General features: G+C 33.0%; 3 protein-coding genes across 5 annotated transcripts; 2 read left to right on the top strand and 1 right to left on the bottom strand.

The window, feature by feature from the left end:
• The first annotated feature begins 2937 nt into the window (after window positions 1–2937).
• Window positions 2938–5884, top strand: LOC144848104 (beta-microseminoprotein-like). Its single transcript, XM_078704796.1, has 4 exons — window positions 2938–3003; window positions 4547–4650; window positions 4819–4933; window positions 5335–5884. Exons 2-4 carry the CDS (start codon window positions 4572–4574, stop codon window positions 5459–5461), a joined length of 321 nt encoding a protein of 106 aa, XP_078560922.1. The 5' UTR covers window positions 2938–3003; window positions 4547–4571; the 3' UTR covers window positions 5462–5884.
• Window positions 5885–6207: 323 nt separating this feature from the next.
• On the top strand, window positions 6208–10717 carry LOC144848102 (beta-microseminoprotein-like). Of its 2 annotated transcripts, none has more exons than XM_078704795.1 (4): window positions 6208–6307; window positions 7885–7975; window positions 9268–9388; window positions 10069–10717. In XM_078704795.1, exons 2-4 carry the CDS (start codon window positions 7894–7896, stop codon window positions 10199–10201), a joined length of 336 nt encoding a protein of 111 aa, XP_078560921.1. In that variant the 5' UTR covers window positions 6208–6307; window positions 7885–7893; the 3' UTR covers window positions 10202–10717. The 2 variants fall into 2 exon arrangements, with proteins under 2 accessions (XP_078560921.1, XP_078560920.1); XM_078704794.1 differs by having other exon boundaries at window positions 6213–6313.
• A 2292-nt stretch (window positions 10718–13009) lies between these two features.
• LOC144848096 (SPRY domain-containing protein 3-like) lies at window positions 13010–19205 on the bottom strand. 2 transcript variants are annotated; one of them, XM_078704782.1, is made up of 9 exons: window positions 19133–19205; window positions 18405–18732; window positions 18034–18161; window positions 16973–17105; window positions 16306–16488; window positions 15430–15637; window positions 14667–14781; window positions 14157–14334; window positions 13010–13680 (listed from the first exon to the last, which is right to left on the bottom strand). In XM_078704782.1, the coding sequence occupies exons 2-9, from the start codon at window positions 18606–18608 to the stop codon at window positions 13546–13548; spliced, it is 1284 nt and encodes a 427-aa protein (XP_078560908.1). In that variant the 5' UTR covers window positions 18609–18732; window positions 19133–19205; the 3' UTR covers window positions 13010–13545. The 2 variants fall into 2 exon arrangements, with proteins under 2 accessions (XP_078560908.1, XP_078560909.1); XM_078704783.1 differs by lacking the exon at window positions 19133–19205 and adding an exon at window positions 19112–19128 and having other exon boundaries at window positions 18405–18703.
• Window positions 19206–21597: the final 2392 nt, after the last annotated feature.

The following is a 21597-nucleotide window of genomic DNA, read 5'->3' as shown; positions in this document are numbered from 1 at the left end:
GTTTTCAATTCAATTCTAATGTATTGAAAATGTAAATTAGTTATTATCTATAGTAGGTGGAGTTTTTGTATTATATTTCAAGAAGACGTAACAACTGATGAAATACTACGAAAAAATCAAATTTATATACTTAGGAATACCCTACCATCGAGTCGGAAATCACAATAAACCGTTGGGGGCGCTAATTTTCATATGCTTTTACACATTTTCTTCTCAAAGTTTTTGTTATAAAAGTAATCATTCCTGGTGTATTTATATAACTTCAAAGGCAAGTTATATTTTTGTCATAAATGTTATTTAAAATTTTAGAAGAGAAATGAAAACAACGAAAGCCAGTGTAGGACATTTTGTTTATGCATGCATGAGTGATTTCCAATAGCGCCATCTATGTTTGTTTGAGCCGAGTAGGCCTAGTTATTTTCAACAAGAATACATTTGCACAAAATCAGGTGAAAATAAAGAAAAAAGGACCGACCGCCCACATTTTTTAGCTGTTGTCGGACAATATAAACCGTTTTGTTTTGGCCCTATCAAGATATCATATTATATGTCAATATTAACTTTGTTCATTTCATTTAAAACATTATAGGTAGCATACACAAAGCTGTTTATTGATTCAATTTAAGTTCAATATTATTTTGCGGATGTTATTGTGCTTCGAGAACAATAGTTGGTAAAATAGATGGTAGTGATTAGTTGATAATATGATGGTGATGATGGAGGAGGACGGTGATGATATTGAACTATCAATCAACCACATGAAATGACTTGACTCTATAAACTCCTTCAATTACTATAAATATAGATGATTGTGGAATTCACCAATGGTTTTGTATCGTGGTATATTATTATTATTTGATGTGACATTACGACACACATGTGTGTGTGGAGATATATATATATATATATATATATAAGGATTCATTCATAACAATAAAAAGGATTATTTACAGGTGATCAGTTATCAAAAAGGAGCTTTAAAGACGGTGCAAAAGTTTACTTTCGACGTAACAGAAAAAACATACGAAGTAGGCCTACGGAGCAGTTTCTATTTTTCTTTTTTGGGAGTATACTTTGAACTTCAAATACATAGGCATATTATAGTTTGATAACAATAGTAGAAGACCCACCACTTTTTAGCCCACGGTAGAGTGAAGAACTAGAAGTTATCAAGGAAACTCAGTTACGCTGATAGTTGAAGATAGTATTCTCAAAGAGACAGATATTACAAACATTTTTAATTCCGACTTGTTGTACAAACTCGACAATATGAATTTAAATCTAACAAACACCAGCTGGATAGCTCTGAAATCCGGATATGCACTTTCAACTGTTGGACTAATTGTCAATGCTTTAGTACTGTTGACGATTAACCGTGCGCTAACCATTCGTCGAAGCACTCGATGGTTTATTTTCAACCAATCACTAATCGATGCCACAGGATGCTTAACTTTCCTATTGCAAGTTGCAATGGAGAAGATACTTGAAATGTATAGTGTGTATACTGATATTCAATGTAAAATGTTTTGTCTAATATGGATGTTGTCGCATGCTTCTACGGCGAATCTGGTTTTTATTACAATAGAAAGATACCTTGCTATAATGAAACCAATATATTTCAGAGACAATTACACAATCAGGCAAACAATAACAATGATAATATCAGCATGGATTATCGGGTTATTGATAAATCCAGAGATATATTTTGTTAAATTAATATATCACAGTACATATGTATACTGTGGGGTAGAAGATGAGTCATGGGTAGTCGTTACAATAACCTTATTTATTATATATATTATGTTTTCGTTATCAACAATGGTAATTGTATATAGCAGAATAATTCACGAATTAGTAAAACGAAAATACACGTCTGCTTCTCCATCAGTATATTCGTCTGTACATGTTAAAACAGTCAAAATGTTTTTAGCTATTAGTTTGGTATATGTTTTATGTTGGCTGCCAATCACACTGTTAATCATAGCCAGTGAAGTAATGTATCATGTTAACTATGAATTCAAATATCACATGTGGTTTATTGGACTAGATTTGTTATTTGTAAATTTCATTGCAAACCCTTTTATTTACACAATTTCTATGCCACAGTTCCGTGCCGAGTTGTTCAGATTGTGTGGGATCAGGCAACGTTTGCAGCGAATACCTGAACATGACATGACACAGTGAGATTCCTGTTGCTTCGACGAACATCACCAATATTAAAAATGAATGAAAAAGAATGAATTAAATTTGTGTATTAAATATCAATGCATTCATGTCATCATATCATTGTATATTAGCTCCTTGGAAACTTTCGTGGATATATGCGCTAATTGTTGACTATTGTATTGTATTACTTTGGTCTGCAAACGGATTATATGAATTGTAATTATTTCACCTTGCCCAGCCTAGTAAAGTTTAAATGTTTCTCGCAAAAAAAAATGTTACTCGGGCCGTCGACCACATTGTAACACCATTATTAGTAGGCTTACGAAGGCATACGCCCCTTTTATTAATTCAACCAATATCAGAATGAATTGGCTGATATACTTTTAATTGTGTAATACAATTTGAATTGAAGGTATTGTGTATAATTATAATGGTAAATCGTCAGGATGTATTACTTTTTACAGATATGTATTGTGATTTATATATATATATATTGATACAAAACATACTGTACTCATGGTGATGTTGCTGAATGTTTCCATTCACTATCGTCAAGCACAAAAAAACAGGGCAAAAATACACTGCAAGCGATGGGTATTTCGTTCAGATTAAACTTTGAAAAGTACAAAATGTCAAATACGAATATTCTGATTGCATTAGAGTAAAAATCCATTTAATTTGTAATATTTCAATCAATATTATTATCCTAATTGCCTGCAGAAACCTTTAACAACTCCAGGGAGTTGGTCATGTTTTTCACCTGGTCTATAGGTTAAATGAAATTTCATTCTGGGAGCGGCTGCTTCGCAGATCAACATTGTTCAAGTTTCATTTTCGGTAAAGTACTAATATTTTTCCTTATTTAAATCTTAGTTTGATCAAAAGTAGTATAATTAAAGTATAATTATCTATATTGTTTAAATAATAATAATTATAATATTTATATATTTAAATATTTGCGGTACAAATTAGTAGCCATGCTTGTTCCTAACTTGAACAGCAACTAAATGTATTTATTTATTTTGTAATTGAACTTATTTGAGTAAAGCAGAGTGAGCTCTTGATATTGAGATGATTGACTTCTTTTGTAAAATTTACGCCCATGGGCTTCTTTTCGAGGTTTTACTGTACTGTATTATTTATTAGCCTACAGGTTTATGAAACAATAGAGTATATATTTTGAAACATAAATTCTAATAAGAGTTGAGAATACAGTTAATAGAAAATATATTCACAATATCATAAATAAATCAAATTAAAAAATGGGCGATTAGTTTCATAATCTTGGTTTATGATCAACTATCCATTTAGCATTTATATTGCCATTGTTATTCTACATATTAATTTACTTTAGTCATAACCTCGTGCTCATGTAAATTGGAATATATATACAAACTTATTATTTTATATTATTCCCTATCATAGTATAAGTCGTTATTATTTATACTATCATTTACATTTATATTCAGTATAAAATCAAATAAATGAGATAAATAAAATATATCAGTGTATGCTAATGTAAATTAGTGTACTAATGTAAACTACTTTGTTAGTTGTCTTTGAATTATTTGTATTATATTGTTAATGTTTCTCTACTGAACCACTTTGGAAATCAATGCTTTAGAACTGAAACACAGAATAAGTAAATAAATAAAGAATATGTATAATTAATATATAGGCCTAAAGAAGCTATAACGAATGTAATATACTCAAAGCAATGGTAATTAAGGACGCTTGATCAGTAAAAACAAAATTAGTTTTAGGTAATTTTTACATTTTAATAAAAACTAAAACACAAATTGTGTTATTGTTCATTTTAAATTATTTAACATCTCCGTATTGTGGTTGATCTATATGGGATTTATCTAAACATCCCGTGAGTATTCATTAGTATTACACTTTGACAGTTATAATAATTACAACAAGGTACAGTTATTATAACATTCTGTACTCCGTGAAAATAATGTATATTGGTAATGGACTGTATCATTATTTCATTAATTAGCAATATCACTTGGGAAAACCACTCAAATAACTAAAACAATGTTAAAATAAAAACGCCAGAATTTTGAATGACAACATTGTGATAAACTTGTTCACAATGTAGTGTTGGTTATTGTGAAATTATTGGAAAAACACTGATTTTGTAAGTATTGTTTTGTTGATTTTGTCGGCTAATATTTAGGATTATATAAAAAATTGTGTACTTGTAGATTTTAGAATTTTGGTTCCTATGCATCTAATTTGATTCACATTCTTACAACCACATCTTCATCTTACTTTCCAGCCCCGGTGAAGTGTGTCACCGCCCCATCACCGCTTTAGGTTGGTAAACTAGTTAATATTGTTGTGGTTAATATTTGTTTTATTTATTTACCAGTATTCTAGAAGTTCCGATACGAATAATGCAGCCACTTATACACATCTTCTTCTTGTTGTCAGTGGCGGAGTTTACTACTTCATCAAATTGCTGGTTTTCACAAGGTAAATAGGCCTCTATTTTTCAAATTGAGTTCTGACCATCTTTCAATTGCGCGTCAATTTTTTAACCCGTAGGCCTACGCCTAGGCTACTACAAGAGCTACAACCATGGAAGAGTGGTACTATAGAACAAAAACAATACTATTTTAATCCTTTGTCTTTAATATTTAGGCCCATGTGTTAACGGGAAAAAAGAATACAGAGTCGGCGGTAGGTGGCGTGTACGTTATGACGATCACTGTGAAGATTGCACATGCGTTAAAACTGGATTTGCTTGTTGTCCAATGTGAGTTTGAAATTAGCGTTTAATGTTAGAAACAATGCCAGATCGTAGGAAATATGCTTTAGAATTGATTTTCCGAATTATGCCAATGCTAGATATTCTAAATCATGCCTAGCATAATTGCTAGATGGGTCAACATTATGCTAGATGGCATAATTATGCTGGATTTGGCTACTATGTATCAACTGCCTTAATTTGCTTCTAAGTACTACGCGGCAACAAAGTCGACCAAGCAGCATTGCGCATGCATACAAATATATCTTTATTGTGATAGCTCTCCAAAGCACGATATATTGTTTTCTGATTGTTATGTTTAGAAATAGTTGTTTTAAATACTCTCTCTATAAAATGCAAACTAAGTAAATCATAATCGAAAATAATTGTTTTTCTCCTCTTCTATCTAGACCATATCCAGTGGATATACCAAAATCTTGTGCAGCGATTTTTGATGACAAAAAGTGTAAATACCACGTTGTGAGACGAGATAAGCCGTGTATCCCATGTTCACGACCTGTATCATATATCGGATAGTATAGGCATAATAATCATTACACCAATGAATAATTCTTTGTCTTTTACACTCAAAACTGTAATACCCTGAGACATCTTCGCTGTCACTAAACGCGCTGAATGGTTGATGTAAATAGTAGGCCCTATAATAAGTACTTGTTTACGCTTCCCATAACGACAAATATATTACTTAATCATCCTATCAAGTACTAATAGCAATTTCACCCGGCGATCTTCCACAATTATCATGTTAGCCTTTAACAGCTTCACTAACCATATAAGTTAAAATAGCAGTACAAATTTGTTATTAGCACAATATGTTTTAAGTTTGTTGGTAATAATAAAACACAATTTAAACTACATTAACATTGTAGTTGTTGGTGAACGTGCTTCTAAAGAATTTCAACAATAAGTCATTTATGATGCCTGAGCGAAATATAATTAAACTCTACAGTTACAAAATAATACTCAACTTTTATATCATTAGCGTAATAACAAAAACATTTAGAAAGGTTACACGTAAAAGCACTAATGTTATTAATGTTTAAAATACTATTTGCATCACTTCTCATATGTATCGACCTCTGTCCTCAATATAGACTAAAATTAAACGCCAAGTTACCACGTGTCGCCAGAGAATAATAATGATCCAAAAACACCAATAGTGATAAAACTTTCTGACTTTATTAATGTCATATCATTTCCGCATCAATCATCTTATGATTATTATTAGTTAATATACACAAAATGAACATAACAGAAGGTTTTCTGATGCTATATAAATGTGTGGATAGTTTCAAAATAGATGTAGTATCTTTGTCGTCTTCAACAATTCATACCACCATTATTGCATCTGGTCATTGACAGGTAATTGTAAGTAGGCTTTCGTTTAAATCCTCTTATAACTTTTTTTTTGTACTTCTGGTTATTATTCTTTATTAGAATATTTTGTTATACCAAACTGTAATACCAGTTGGTATTAAAGAAGATTTTGCTTTAGAAGTTGCTATCGATTACGAAAAGGCATAATTTTGCCAAAGAAAATGTTTCGAGTTTCTCTTAATTTTACTAGATCGTTCAACATGTTCTTTGATTATAAAGAAGGGCTTGTTTTAGAAGAGTTTTAATGTATTGTTACTTTTATACTAAACTCATAAATTGGATACTTTTCGTTTTAAATATTGGTTCTGCTTTAGAATGCCTACCGTATTGTTATCGATTACGTTTAGGCATAATTCTACTAAAGAAATCATTTTCTTTGGTTAGAGAAGGGCTTGTTTTAGAAAAGTTGTACTGTATTTTTTTATTATTATGCTAAAATAATAAGATACTTTTCGTTTTAAATATTGGTTTGGTTTAGAAGTGTTTTACAGTAGGCCTACAGTATTCGATTACGTTAAGGCGTAATTCTACTTTTAAATAACCTCTTTTATTAGTTATTTTAATTTATTAATAGAAGGGTTTGTTTCAGGAGAGTTTTACTGTATTGTTACTTGTATTAAATACAAAATGATAATTAGATAGGCCTACTTTACGTTTTAAATATTGGTCTATATAATCTTTTGAATACTAACATTGCTAATATATGTAAAAACTTGTTTAAAGGCCAGGTGCGGGCAAAAAATTTCTATTGATCATACATTCCAATAATTATCGATCTATAGTTTCATAATTTTTGGGATTTTATTTGTGTTACACGAGCTTGTTGAAAATAAGCACTTTCTTATCAGTGAGGGGATAGTTCAAATTACACAGTAAAATCTCTATTCTTTTGTACACAAATTTTGTAAATAGAGAGGCATTTTAAAAAGCTATGAAAAATAAATGGTGTGGTAAAAAATGTTATCAGATGACTAAATATAGGTAATATAACTTGAATTTTACATTTCTGGTGTTTTTATTCAACTTCAGATTTTTATTTTCATGCTATAGCAAAAATTATCCACCGTATATCCACCATCTTTTTTCACCTTCTAGGGAGTCACCAGACATGTTATTACATTAGGTTAAACTACCTAACTACTGAAAAAAGTCTTCCTGGTTTTTATGGCAGAATTTTGCCAAATTTTGTATTTGACCATATTAAGGGAAATTCATGTTTTTTCATCGTGATTTCTGTTACAAATATTTGATTTATGTACAATTAACCAGATATTATATTTAAAATTCATGCCTGTACCTGAGCTTTAAGTATCAATTTAAGCACCATTCATCATATAGTTACACAGTTTTAACTAGGTCTAAATGAGAACACATTATGTTTTATGTTATTAGTATATTTATTTGTCACTTGATTAACGAATTGTATAGTTTGTAAACACAGTTAGGCAATTAACAAGAAAAAACAAAAGAGGTGTCAGCTGAGTACATACATTTCTAAAAAAGTTATTAGAATTATACGATAAATGTCCCGCTATGTGATGATTTTTTTGTTTTTGTAACAGGTTTCCAAAATGAAAGCAGTTTTAATTTCCGTCGTTATTTTTTCATTAGCGGTCTACGCAGACGTATCTCGAACCCCTCGCCTTGGTGGTGGTACGTTAAATAGTTTACAATTACATAGAGTTAAGATTTTTCCAATGATATTATATAGCCGAAGGCTAGATGGCAAACTGTAATGTTATCGCAGTTCAAAAAGTGATTCTCTATGGAGAGGGAACCAACAAGATGGCGGCTGCAATCGACATGCCCTACGCAGTACGCACTGCTATACGCCTGTAAGCCTACCTGCGTGAGAACGATACACAACGCAGCGTACAACAAATGCTAGATTAGCAAGAAATTATTCATTCCATTGCGATTAACAATATATTTAATTTTATAAAAACTTCACTGTGCATTAACAAGAATATGTGTTGTATATTAGATTATTATTTTTTATATTAAATAATGTTTTTGAACGGTCGCCATATTGTTGGTCCCCTTCTCCTGTTGGAATCACTTTTTAGTATGGAGTACGCCCTCTAGCCTTCGGCTTATTACATCGCTCTGGGTTTATCGCAAAATAGTGGGAAGGATTTGGGAGCAACGTCATAACGTGCACGTACGTGATTTGTTGTTTATACGTACGCGTCGTGACGTTTGCCCCAAACCCTTTTATGCATTGAGCAATGGCGTTCCTCGCGAAATCAAGCTCTTTGCGATAAATAACGATGAATATTTTCGTTTACAACATTTGCAAAATCCCACAAATTAATACAGTATTATAGTTCGACGATCAAAAAGCATGCGTGCGTTCCAACTCGGACGTAACGTAAAGTTTTATCCTCAGAACTAAGAGACGTAAGTGAAAAAAGGACTAAGTGCAGCGTAGGGATTTGACCAATCACAAGCGATGGATTATTCGAGCTATCACTTGTCATTGGTTAACTTACTCGTGTTGCGTATCCGTCCTTGCGTGTCACGATTGGCCAAATGTCCTGTGGTGTGCGCTTACGTCATGCGTTACGTCCTAATTATATGGGAAACCAAGATTCAGAATCCTACTCGAGTGTTGTGTTTTAACAAGGGGTTTGGGGATTTCTTTTTCTAGTAGTTCCCAGTTGTCATATTCATTTTTCTTGTATAAGAGTGTGTGTGTTTATGTTAAATTTAAACTGGTTAAATGTAGCTAAAGTAACAGGAAGAAAAGCTACAAACACCGTATATGTCCATTACACTGTACTTCATAATATAGTTACCTATAGTTCTTTGTCACATATACCAAAATAGACTCATTTATTGCCTATCCTTTTGATTTAAAACAACAATTTGTTCATATTTGTTAGAAATTGAATAATAACTGGATTATGTCATTGCCATAACATTTTACGCTTTTTTGTTGACAGGGCCATGTATAGACGAGGAAGGAAATAAACACGAGTTGAACGAGGATTATGTAAACGTACATAATTCTTATTGCGAGAATTGTACATGTCATGAGACTGAAATCGTCTGCATATCAGACCCGTATGTTTTACTGAAGATCAATTTTTATTAACACGTATTCAATTACATATGTATATTATATTATTGCAAAAAACACCCTGAACAAGTATTTACTCACTATTCGGTGATAAAGGAAATAGGTACCCGTAGTTATCTTTTGGTAGATCTTAACTTAAATCATGACTAATACAACTTCCAGAAACCTATGCACTGTGACGTTACAGCATTACAGAACTATCTCAATTAAGATTTTAGCAGCCGATTCTACAGCTGTCAATGGGTAGATCTTGACTGACTACAGAAATTCATCTACATACGGGGTGTATTAGGCCTATGTAGTTTTAATACATGTTATCTTGGTTCGTGTGTATTCTTCATCGCTCATGCATTACATTACGGTATACATTGTCGCTAAATGAACGTTATGACAGGAATAACATTTAATAAAAGTACACCTAGACTCGTATCTAGATGAATTTCTGTAGTCAGTTAAGATCTACGCATTGACAGCTGTAGAATCGGCTGCTAAAATCGTAATTGCGATATAGTTCTGTAATGCTGTAACGTCACAGGGAATAGGTTTCTGGAAGTTGTAGTAGTCATGGTTTAAAACATCAATAAAGTTGTAGGCCTGCTTTTCTTTCAAATTTAATGATATTCGTACTAACCCTTACTTATCATTTATTACTTTTAATTTACAGACAATTTCCTGTTGGTATTCATGCAAGTTGCGAACCTGTTTTTATAAAAGAAGAATGCAAATTTCAAGTCGTTAAAAAGGATGACCCAACGCAGGATTGTCCCTTCCCTCACAAGGTTATCGGTCAACAATAAATGTGCCTTATTACAAATATACCAGACTTCGTTGATTTAGTCCTAATTCGTACGCGTTTTGTACGGACATCAAATTTGAGTTTGTGGCAGCGACTTTTCCGCATAAAACTAAAGCACTGTAATATTCTATGGTAACCGATTTTATGGCCTATATACCTACTTTTACTCTAATTAACTAAGGCGGTATAGCAAAAATATTTTCCATCGATAGCGCCTCCTAATATTAATTATTGAATGAACTAAATAATAAAATGTACAGAAATTACACGTGTCATAATTTAATCGTTTAATTTTAAAATAATCAAACCAGACAGTAATCTTCCAATCAAAGTAATCGCTTTCAGCTTTACATTACAAACTCACTAACTTCATTTAAGTATTACGCAATCTTTTTATATTAATTAAAAATATATAATTTTTACATTCTCAATATTAAAGTTTAGCCTACGTCGTTATTATCAAAATAGGCATGCAATTATATTATGTTACAATAAATCTACATGTTTATCAGAGAAATTGTTTGGCTAAAATTATTACATTTTTTTTAGCAATCTTGTAACTAAAATGCCGCTAGGTAAAATCACGTGCATTGAGTCTACAGACAAAACTTCGTGGGTATGGAACGCCTACATGTTTTCTGGATGATGTAAGTGGAAGTGGGTGGAGATGTCTTGCAAAATAAGGAGAATCAGAATTTCCAGTTAGCGCGTAATATAGGCCGAACTGTCAGTGCTGTAGCCCCACATACTACAACATTTTCCCAGAATCATAGGAATATTTGGTAATACAGCATTTGATGTTGTATTACCAAATATTCCTGATACTGGAGAAATCTATGTACAGTGTAGAATCGTGTTGGGTGCATGTTCTGACACACCAATTGGAACATTTTTCCGACCAGCATGAGTACATACTTCTGCACCGAGTGCATCCGATAGATTTGAGGAACTCTCTTACTGGAACAAGGCCATATACATGACTGCAGTCGCGTGCTCAAGTTAGTGTTTACCGACCGACCGACCGACCGACCGACATAGTAGGTTGCACGCAACTAAAAACAAGTCAATTAACCCGAATGGTAAGCCAAAATAAAAAGCCCTATATATCGGTACTTGTAAACTACTCAAACTGTATTATACTTCGTGAATTATTTGATCTACCTGAAATATTTGTTTAATAACCATTATTTCATCATTCAACAAAACAAAATAGTAAAGTTATATTACAAAAACACATGTTCGTTCGTAATCTATAATAAAACATTAATAACATACACTCTAGCACTATATTAACTGTCCATATGGTTGATTTATGAACAATTTATGGTGTTGAAATAATTGAGCATGAGCAATACTAATATAACATTTGTTTTTGCAGTATATAAATAACTTTCTGACATTATTATATAATTCGAAATTGTATTTTCATTACTATCTGTATAGTTCCACCCGGGAGATGGTTTTGAAACTTTTTGTTAAACTCTTGTCTACACCATCAGATTCAGATTCGATTTATTAAGTCATTCATACATAGTACAATGATAATTATTTTCTTGGCAGAAAAACACAAACAAAACAATAAACACATAATATTGACATTCATGATCAACATGGAACTAACAACTGATCAAGCAATATAAAATACAACAGACCTAATGACCTATCTTTGAAACTCATTGTTGTGTAGTCTAATAGCGCTAGGTAAGAATGAACATTTATGTCTATTTGTTTAAACTGGAATTGTTGTTAATCTTCCAGATCTGGTAACTACTAACTTATTGTTGAGAATGTGAGATTCATCAGCTAAAATACTATTTAATTTAGATATCATATCATCATTATACATTTGTGTGATATCTTTAATCTCGACACCAGTAATTTTGCTTGCATTCCTAACTATTCTGTTTAACTTACTCTTTGTGACAAAAAATGTGATGTGGCCATATATGGACATTATGATGTCATATCATTACCATATTTAAGCATATCCCTACCCTATTTGGGCACATCATACATTTTTTTTCCAAACTAGTTTGATAGTGTAGACCGAGCTTTACACTTTGTAATGGAAATATTGTGCCATTGATACACACACTTCGCCCTCACAGAACACGTCAGCACTAATAATGATTATGATTAATAATGATGATGATGATTAATTTAATGATTTTATTAACCAGTTAAAATAATTTAATAACAAATACACACAGCACGCCGTTTGCAAATGAGCATATACAGTAATTTATTCTTTCATACCAAATTCTGCAAAAAACGTAAATTTCTATTTCGTAAGCAAAATTATTATTTAAAAAAATAAGACACGCAGAAATCAAATGTCTACATCTTATAAATTCAACATTATTTAAATCTACTATTTACAGCATGGAATATTACACTTTGTTTAAAATTGTCTTAGAAAATTTAAATCTAAACTAAACGTTATTGATATTAGAAACCAATACCATATAATAATAATAATATAATTTTAATATTAAATGGAAAAACATAAACGTGTTATTCATAGTTCATCATAGTTATACAAATTGTATTTTAAATATTCTTACATATATTGGTCACAAATTTAAATAGTAATAACAAAAATTAATACTAATAAATTGTATTATATCATATTTTTGAGGCAAGAAATATCTTTAAACAAAAAATCCATTACCTTGCAACTAAAGCAACCATCTGATGAAAAAATAAAAATAAAATTTCCATTTTTATTATTAAATATTCTAAGATGAGGAAACAATTTAAAAATTGTTTAATAAAAAAATAATAAATAATAATTACAAATTTAGTGTTCATATTTTTTTTCTAAAAAAGGAAATTAAATGAGAAAACATTTGTCCTATTTGCTCAGCAAAAAGAAACAACATAGAACCACTCATTTGAGACACCTCTATTCAGGAAACATTTGATATGTGTTTTAAAACCTAAGGCCAACCTCTATCCAGGGAACGTCCCTATTAAGGAGACACTCTGTTAGTAAAGTATTTAGTATCCTAAGTAAAACTGGACATACATTCTTTCCATTGATTTCTTGAAAAACCAGGCATGTTGAGCCAGTTCCAATTCAGTTTTCATATACTGTATAGTTAACTGTACACTATCAATAAATATAATTATAATTAAACAACTTGCCAGCTGTTCATTTATATTATTACCACTGATGTATTTTCAACAAGATACACGTAATGAAAATGCTATTATTCGTATTAAGCATTACGACCTCTTGCATAACTACAGACAAAGGTACAGTAAACACACAAATTGCCATGGACTGGAAATTCATAAAGCAGGGGAGGTTGAAGTGAGAACTTCAAAAAAAAAGGTCATAGGTCAACCACTCAAAGGTCGAAGATCAATGCGAACTTTCTCTCCAACACTCATCATTCCTATAGAGGGGAAGAAGCCACCTTGTGGTATACGTACTTCTCTTCGTCCAATTGTCTTGCCATTTCTAGTGAAAAATACCTGGGGAAAAAAATTGTATGCGGTATATGATTATTTCCAAGTAAAGCCTTATACATGATACTTGATAATTGATCCTTCATTCCTTAGGCTATGGTCCTCATCTTTTCTTTGAAAAAAGTAAACACTGTATATTAAATAAATTCTTAAATAACATAACATAATTTGAATAGAACATATAAAACATCTACAGTACGCATACAGTCAGCACTCCCAATCCTACATACATTTTGAATGCCAGATTTTCCAGAACACAGGACATATTAGGCCAGCCCAAAGGTGTACTGTATTGGGAAAGTTGATTGTATATGCTTAATTCTGAGATAGGCCGACACAGTTTGAAAATTAGCTGTCTCAGAAATTCCATGCAACGTACAAAATAGCAAAACCCTACGATATTGCTTCATATTTATCTCCTTTTCTTTTTCAATTTAATCAGAAAAAATAATCAGAGAAATAAATAAAATAAGCAAACCAACCTGTACACTGATTCCTTGACTTTGTAAATCCATTAATTCCTCATTAATTAAATCTTGATCGTCGTCTTCATACTGCCCTCTAGGGTACATAAGATTTAGGTCACCAAGACCGTACAACGGGTCTCTTGCTGGTAACACTGATGAAGCGCCCTCTTCTTCTTCAGCATCTTTATCTTCGCTGTAAAAGATATTCACTTTTATTATTTTAAGCAATGAAAGACAAACTAAAAATGTTCTATTAAGGCCAACTTACACAGACGAGCGGTAACAGTAAGCGGAAAACCATGCAGCTTGTCCGTCAAAGAATCTGTATCTATCCTGAGCGGAAACCGCCCGTCTGCTCCGTGTTGTGTAAATGGTCATAAGAAATAACATCTAACATTCTATATATCTTATCGTTACCGCTCTTCTGTGTAAATTGGCCTTTAATCTGCAACTTGAATCAAAAATGTTAAAAGACAATATTAACATTATCTGATGTCATAGCTTATTTATATTATGCAAACTTACTCATCAAATTGATAATCACGAGGAAACATCACTCCACATCCCATAATATCACCTTTATAGCACCTGGGGCCAAATGGGTCACCTTGTCCCACACCATTAAATAATTTACCATCATCTAAAAAAAAAAAAATAAATGTAAGGCACTGTCGAATATAGCGCTAAATATGACTGTTAAATATCATTGTTAATAGGGACATTACACTAAATTTCTGTCTGATAACTTGAATTAAACAAGAAATATTTCTTACAAAAAACACGGCCCCACTTTTTGAAATAACAGTTTTAATTATTAATTTATTGTTCTTTCTTCATAAATAATGATTTATTATCAATTATTTTTGTTTAAAAATCAGTAGTAAACATTTTGTGTAATGTAAATATAGTCTGGCCTACAGTACAGAACAAAAATATAATCATTATACTAAATTATAGTAACATATGCAAGGGTAAGGTTCGTTACTCCCTATTAAGGTCGTAGTGACCCACACATACTGTACACCGCAACATTCAAGTAAACAAATTTTGTATATGTATATACTGTGGGCTTTTTTTCCTCTCTGTGTTTTTCACCTCCCCAACTAGATTTAACTTCACTTACCTAACCTCACTAAGCTACATGATATGCTATGGAGCCAAAATTCCAACCAGGGCGAGGTGATTTTGGATAGTTACCCCTGGCTAGGCCAATAGCAACATAGCAGTTTTTTCAGGATCAATTATCTCTAACTCCCCCACCTCCCCAACTGGATTTAACTTCACTAACCTGCATGGTATGCTATGGAGCCATAATTCCAACCAGGGTGACGTGATTTTGGATAGTTACGCCTGGCTAGGCCAATAGCAACATAGCAGTTTTTTCCAGGATCAATTATCTCTAACTCAAAGTAATGATTTGTTGGAGTAACTGGTTTCCTCGCTTGAGCAAGTCCAACATTCGCTGTTGACTTTCCTCTTCCTACATACGATAAAAACTATGGAAAAAAAAAAGGATTTAATCTAAATAAAACATTTACAATTTAGTAAAAGAATAAGAATATTAATTTTAATGTTGTCAAATTTATAGTTCTTTTAACAACACATATTGTCCCAAAGCGCTGAAAAAAAAAAGATGTGAAAAAAACAAACTCAAACTACTTCCAAAAATAGAATACATACATGCACATACTGTCTACATAGCTCTGTCTACACTATCAAATTAGTTTGACAAAAAAAGTGTGATATGCCCAAATATGGTAGTGATATGTCCAAATATAGTAGTGATATGTCCAAATATAGTAGTGATATGACATCATGTCCATATATGGCCACATCACATTTTGTTGTCACATAAAGTTTGATATTGTAGATAGAGCTTAAGTACCAAGTGGTCTTTTGGCTAGACAAAGGTTTTATAATATATTCTAGCTACTGGTCCGTCATTTTGCAGATGTCAATAACAGAGAGCTTTCAACTTGCACCAACCAAGGTCCAACCTAGGTCAGGTCAATCGGTCATGGCCTGGACCTAGAAACCGTCAAACCTGTGTGTCGAGGTCCTCCCTCCTCCCGCATGTTCACAATGAACTACATGACATATTTTGGTCGTCGGTCGTCGTAAATCGAAAAAAGCCCTCAAATATTACTTGGGGAGAGCTACTTACTGGTCCGTTAACGTCAACATCATGTAGCCTAGCCCAATCTTCTTCACAGCTGTCCACTACCATTTCCTCCACCATACTAGGCCCATCTGCCTGCAAATGAACCTGTACGCGATCACCAGCCGTCTTGAATGAAATGGCTGGAAAGAGACCACAAGCTGGGAACTCAACTTCTTGTGTTGCAATCTGTTGATGAAGCAAAGAGTTTATATATAATTAACTAGAGAGTGAAGCCCAATGTAATCACAGCTCAAAAAGTGATTCAATATGGAGAGGGACCATTATGGCTGCTTCACATCAGCCAACCATTATCAGATACGCTAGACACACACTACCTACAGATTGTTGAGCATATTAATGTGAGAAACATAATCTACTTTTAATAATCCTCATAAAAAAACAGACTTTTCAGTTATTTTTGTATAATGAATAATATTCTTGACCATAAGACAGCCACTTTGAGGAGTCTCTGCCATGTTTGCATCACTATACCATGACTTAGTTTGCTCTCTAGAACTTAAATCATTTTCTCTATGGAATGAAGTAAACATTATTTCAATTTTGTTTTAAAATACTATGCTATTAAACATTCTTTGGCATACATTTCCTTGTCTGAATGCAACAGGAGAAAAACAATTAAACAGATTAAATCAATAGAATTCAAGAGTACCTCTCTGCCATTTATTGTGAAGTAAACAGTTTTAGGTTCATCATCCTTGGCATCTTCAGAAAACTTCACCCCACATCCAATCTTGTCGCCTTTCTTACATGCATCGTAAGGAGTAGCTTCACCCTTATGGTGGCTGAAACATAGAAATAAAATTGATAAAACTTCTCCGAGGGAGTCAGAAATTCAGAAATGGGTATGTGGATTGAATCCAGTACGTAATAGAGGACGACAAAAATGTTACCAAAAATCTCCTTCCTTCACAAGAATATATCAATATCCTCAACTTATAAATCAATATCATTAACTTATAAATCAATATCTTCAAGTTATAAATCAATATCATCAAGTTATAAATCAATATCATCAAGTTATAAATCAATATCATCAACTTACAAATCAATATCATCAACTTACAAATCAATATCAACAATTTATAAATCAATATTATCAACTTATGAATCAATATCATCCATTTATAAATCAATATCATCAACTTATAAATCAATATCATCAACTTACTGTATAAATCAATATCATCAACTTACTGTATAAATCAATATCATTAACTTACTGTATAAATCAATATTATCAACTTACTATATAAATCAATATCATCAACTTACTATATAAATCAATATCATCAACATACTGTATCAATCAATATCATCAACTTATTAAATGCCAAGATTTCTCTTGAAAAGATTAGTTCCATACTTTTCTACATAATTATCCTAGTGATTTATTTTAATGAGTCTACCATATATCTTTAACTCTAACTACTGTATGATGTAAACTATCATCAATATGTAGTTTACATTGAGTACAGTGAGAGCATGTGGCGCAGTGTTGGTTGTTGGACTACTGATCATGAGATTGTGGGTTCTCGCTTGTATCATTGGGCAAGACACTTTATGTATGTTTGTGTTTGCCACCCAGGTTTACAAATGGGTACCTGGCAAGGACCAGGGTTCTGAAGTATATACAACGCTAGAGGTTTCACAACATTAGGGGCTTTATAAATTCAGGATATTATTATTATTTATTTAGTCCTATTAACTTACACTGAGGAATCCGTCACATTATACCCTAAGGATTTCTCATCAGATCCTAATGGCGTTCCTGGCTTTTGATCAGGTGGTGAAAGACCAACACAAATTGATGGTATCTTCAATGGGTTAGACAACTCAACCTGAGGAAATAATATTCATTCAAGTTATTTATTTGCAGTTTTCCAGAGAGATGTGTTTCGGAAATATTCACAAAATAAATGTTAAGCTCCGTCTATACTATCAAACTTGTTTGACAAAAAAGTGTTATGTGCCCAAAAATGGTAGTGATATGCTCAAATATGGTAGTGATATGACATCATCATATGGGTACATTTTTTTGTCACATAAAGTTTGATAGTGTAGACAGCGACTTAGATATGTACCTCAAAGAAGCTATTCCCAGGAGAAACAGGCATACCATCTACGAAGAGTCCTTCACCTTTACTCAGTAATGTGTTTTCCACGCGCAGAACACCGTAATAACGTGGCCTATTTGCCTCACGGTCCATAAATCGGCCCAACATCCTCACTCGTGAAAAGTGCTGATACTGTAGTCCAAAGTGGATGCCCCTTCTGGCTCTACGCATTATCTGTTGTGAGCAATCAGCTCGACCACTGCTGGTGTACAGCCTAGGCTGAAGGTCAAGGCATGTATTTACGCATACATATCCATCAAATGGTTCTGTTTATATCCTGTAGTGTAGTGCAAGTCTAAAAAAGTTTTAAATAAAATGAATGAATGACTAACATTTAACAAACTGCTTTCTCAATCAAAGAGCAATATTGCCACAATTACTAAATTAAACAGTTACAGGGTAAATATTAAATGAAATATTCAATAATCAGACCATCGGGCTAGACTGGAAATACCTTAGAGCCTTGGCCCGACAGACGCTCATTTCTCCCAGCGGCCAGCCTACATACATACATTTTTTCTAGCCTAGGCCGCCTGCCATCCTACCTACCAAAGCTAGCCGCGCCGGCGTGTAGACCTCTAGGCCTACCTCGCCTAGAGGTACGGTAGGCTAGATAGTAGGCTAGGCAGTAAGCCTATAAACTAAGTTGATCTTTATTCATAGGGTGGTAAAACCAATAAAAAATCAATAGTAACCTCAGTTATCAAAAAGTGAAGAAGACAAGGATCTAAACTTATTGATGAAAAGAAGGACGACCCGAGCGGAAAACTCGATTCATTTTTCACGTCCAAAATTATGAGGTACATTCAGAGCGTCATTTCGACGATCGAGCATTCTCTACTTCTACGGAGCGCCATTTATGCCTTTATTTACTTCCGAAATAGAAATAGTACTACGGTAACTGGTTCAGTGGACCAAATTTAGCACCAGTGGAGCACAGTGATATAAAATAGAAATAATTCACGGAATTTTAAAATCTTTTCGTATGTTAATACACTGTGCTCAAGTGGACCCAACTTGGAGCCAGTGGAGCACAGTGATATAAAATAGAAATAAGTCACTGAATTTTAATATCTTTTCGTATTAAGCATATTTGAATACCTACCGGTATGGTACCATACATGTTCGACAATACAGTGTCACATATCTCTATTAAAAAAAAAAAATATTAAAAAAAAAACAAAAATCCGTCGGGGTTCGAACCCCAGCCGATAGCACTTAAAACTGAGCATTACCCGTTACGCCACCAAGTACATGATTGAAAAGCTGATAATAGTCTATTTATACGTGTATTACGTAATTGATCATTACGTCATAAATATCCTATTAATCTTCCTAAAACCAAAATGATCAGTTAGCTCAGTCGTCTGAGCGTCGTGTTAACAACACGTATGTCGTGGGTTCGATTCCCACGCTGGTCGGTGGAATAGAGTTAAAGGCATGCGGCCACTGTGTTTGGGGTTCACAGATCATACGTCCCCCTTTCCACCACACATCATGAGGCGACAACATCAATGCATCTGGTGATGTGGTGGAAACGACCCCAAAAGGCTGTGGCAGGGCCTTAGTGCTGAGGCAGGGAGAGCACATTTACCATCTTTTTTTTTTTTGGCTCTCGCAAACTGCTTTGGTGGTTTAAATTTTATGTTTAGCGCCCTCAATTTATTTTAATGTAAAAAAAGGGGAATTAATTCTCTTCCTTACGTGTTTAGAAGAGAATTAATTTTATCTCATCGTAGTTTGGTATGCCGTGCGTTTGTTATGCAAATGAGTGTGCACATGTGCTGTGGGAAAGATGGTATTGTTAGTCATTCGCGATCAACACACAACACTGTTCAATTTTTATTTTGTTAATCTTTTACATTAGAATTGTAATTCTACCGTTACACATTATAGTGTACTTTTAAATATCCGTTTCATGCAAGATATTGTATTGTAGGCCTACTAATATGTTGTGAATAAAAGTTTATGGTAGAATAAATAAATAAATATGTTTTAAGCAGATCTTCGAAATTGAAGCATAATTATGAAGTCGAGTTTTTTAAAACCCAACCTAAAATTCACATCTGGATAGTTGAAATTTAACATTAAAATTATCAAAGGTGATATGATAATTCTAATTGTTTTTTAAATTATAGAAATATTAAAATTAGTAAGTAGGCTTTTGTGTGCTAGCTCTGTTTGTATTTCATAATTTTGTTTTGTTGAATTACCGTCACGGCCGCGTGCATTGCATGTCTCACACTTGGGAAACAATCACCATTGTATGGCTGGTCCTGAAGACTTTTATATTTCGTTTCATAATTTCTGAGGACTAAGCTTTCATTCTTAGCTCTGCCCCAACCATGGTGAGCTTAACTGGAGACTTAATATTTTAATTTCATATTCAATTGTCTTTGCTCAGCCCCAATCATGGTGGGGTAGTGAAGACTCTTATATATCATGTTTCAAAATACTATAGGTGTCATTTCTGAGGACCTTGTAGCTATTTTAAACAGTTTGGTAAGCCCTGCGTTGTTATGCAAATGAGTTTTTGAATGTTTACTCTTTTTTTTTTGGCTTTCGCTACATGTATTTGATCTCGTAAATTTTATGTTTAGCGGCCTCAATTTTAATGTATAAAAGGAAATAATTATCTTCGTTACGCGTTACGTGTTGAGAAGAGAATGTATCTCTCATCATAGTTTGGTATGCCGTTCGTTTGTTATACAAATGAGTTTGTGCAGGTGTAGTGGGAAAGATGGTATTGTTAGTCATTCGCGGTCAACGCGCCCCACCGTTAAATTTTGATTTTGTTAATCAATGTTGCAACATTGGTAGCGAAATGTCCGATTCTTCATAGTAGTTGGTGTGTATGGCCGCGCCGTCCCAGAATAAACATGTTTTAAACAGAAAGTCTCTGATGGTTTTTGTATGAGGTTAATGGAGAGTGAAATAAGATCAAATATAGAACATTTGCAAAGATGCCGATTTCCAGACCAATTTCGAAGCTTAGACTAATTCCGCCGCCGGGCTAGGCCATAGGCATATACGAAGTCGAGTTTTTAAAGTAGAAAACCCCACCTAAAATGTTGAAGTCGCATCTGGATATTGACATTTTAACATCATAATTGTCATAGGTGACTATGTATATAGTAATAAGTATAAGTAATGCATTTCT

This window comes from Antedon bifida, chromosome 7 (genome assembly GCF_963402885.1).
Source record: "Antedon bifida chromosome 7, ecAntBifi1.1, whole genome shotgun sequence".
In the NCBI taxonomy this organism is placed as follows: domain Eukaryota; kingdom Metazoa; phylum Echinodermata; class Crinoidea; order Comatulida; family Antedonidae; genus Antedon; species Antedon bifida.
Note: the sequence above shows the minus strand (reverse complement) of the source record. Positions and strands in the feature narration are given on the sequence as shown.

Excerpts from the sequence above, each read along its gene's own strand:
- LOC144848104 (XM_078704796.1), top strand. The coding sequence starts at position 4,572 with ATGCAGCCACTTATACACATCTTCTTCTTGTTGTCAGTGGCGGAGTTT. Across the intron at positions 4,651-4,818 it reads AAATTGCTGGTTTTCACAAG|GCCCATGTGTTAACGGGAAA; the intron begins GTAAATAGGCCT and ends TTTAATATTTAG. Across the intron at positions 4,934-5,334 it reads GGATTTGCTTGTTGTCCAAT|ACCATATCCAGTGGATATAC; the intron begins GTGAGTTTGAAA and ends TCTTCTATCTAG.
- LOC144848102 (XM_078704795.1), top strand. The coding sequence starts at position 7,894 with ATGAAAGCAGTTTTAATTTCCGTCGTTATTTTTTCATTAGCGGTCTAC. Across the intron at positions 7,976-9,267 it reads AACCCCTCGCCTTGGTGGTG|GGCCATGTATAGACGAGGAA; the intron begins GTACGTTAAATA and ends TTTTGTTGACAG. Across the intron at positions 9,389-10,068 it reads ATCGTCTGCATATCAGACCC|ACAATTTCCTGTTGGTATTC; the intron begins GTATGTTTTACT and ends TTTAATTTACAG.
- LOC144848096 (XM_078704782.1), bottom strand. The coding sequence starts at position 18,608 with ATGCGTAGAGCCAGAAGGGGCATCCACTTTGGACTACAGTATCAGCAC. Across the intron at positions 17,106-18,033 it reads AATGTGACGGATTCCTCAGT|CCACCATAAGGGTGAAGCTA; the intron begins GTAAGTTAATAG and ends TCTATGTTTCAG. Across the intron at positions 16,489-16,972 it reads TCACAATAAATGGCAGAGAG|ATTGCAACACAAGAAGTTGA; the intron begins GTACTCTTGAAT and ends CTTCATCAACAG.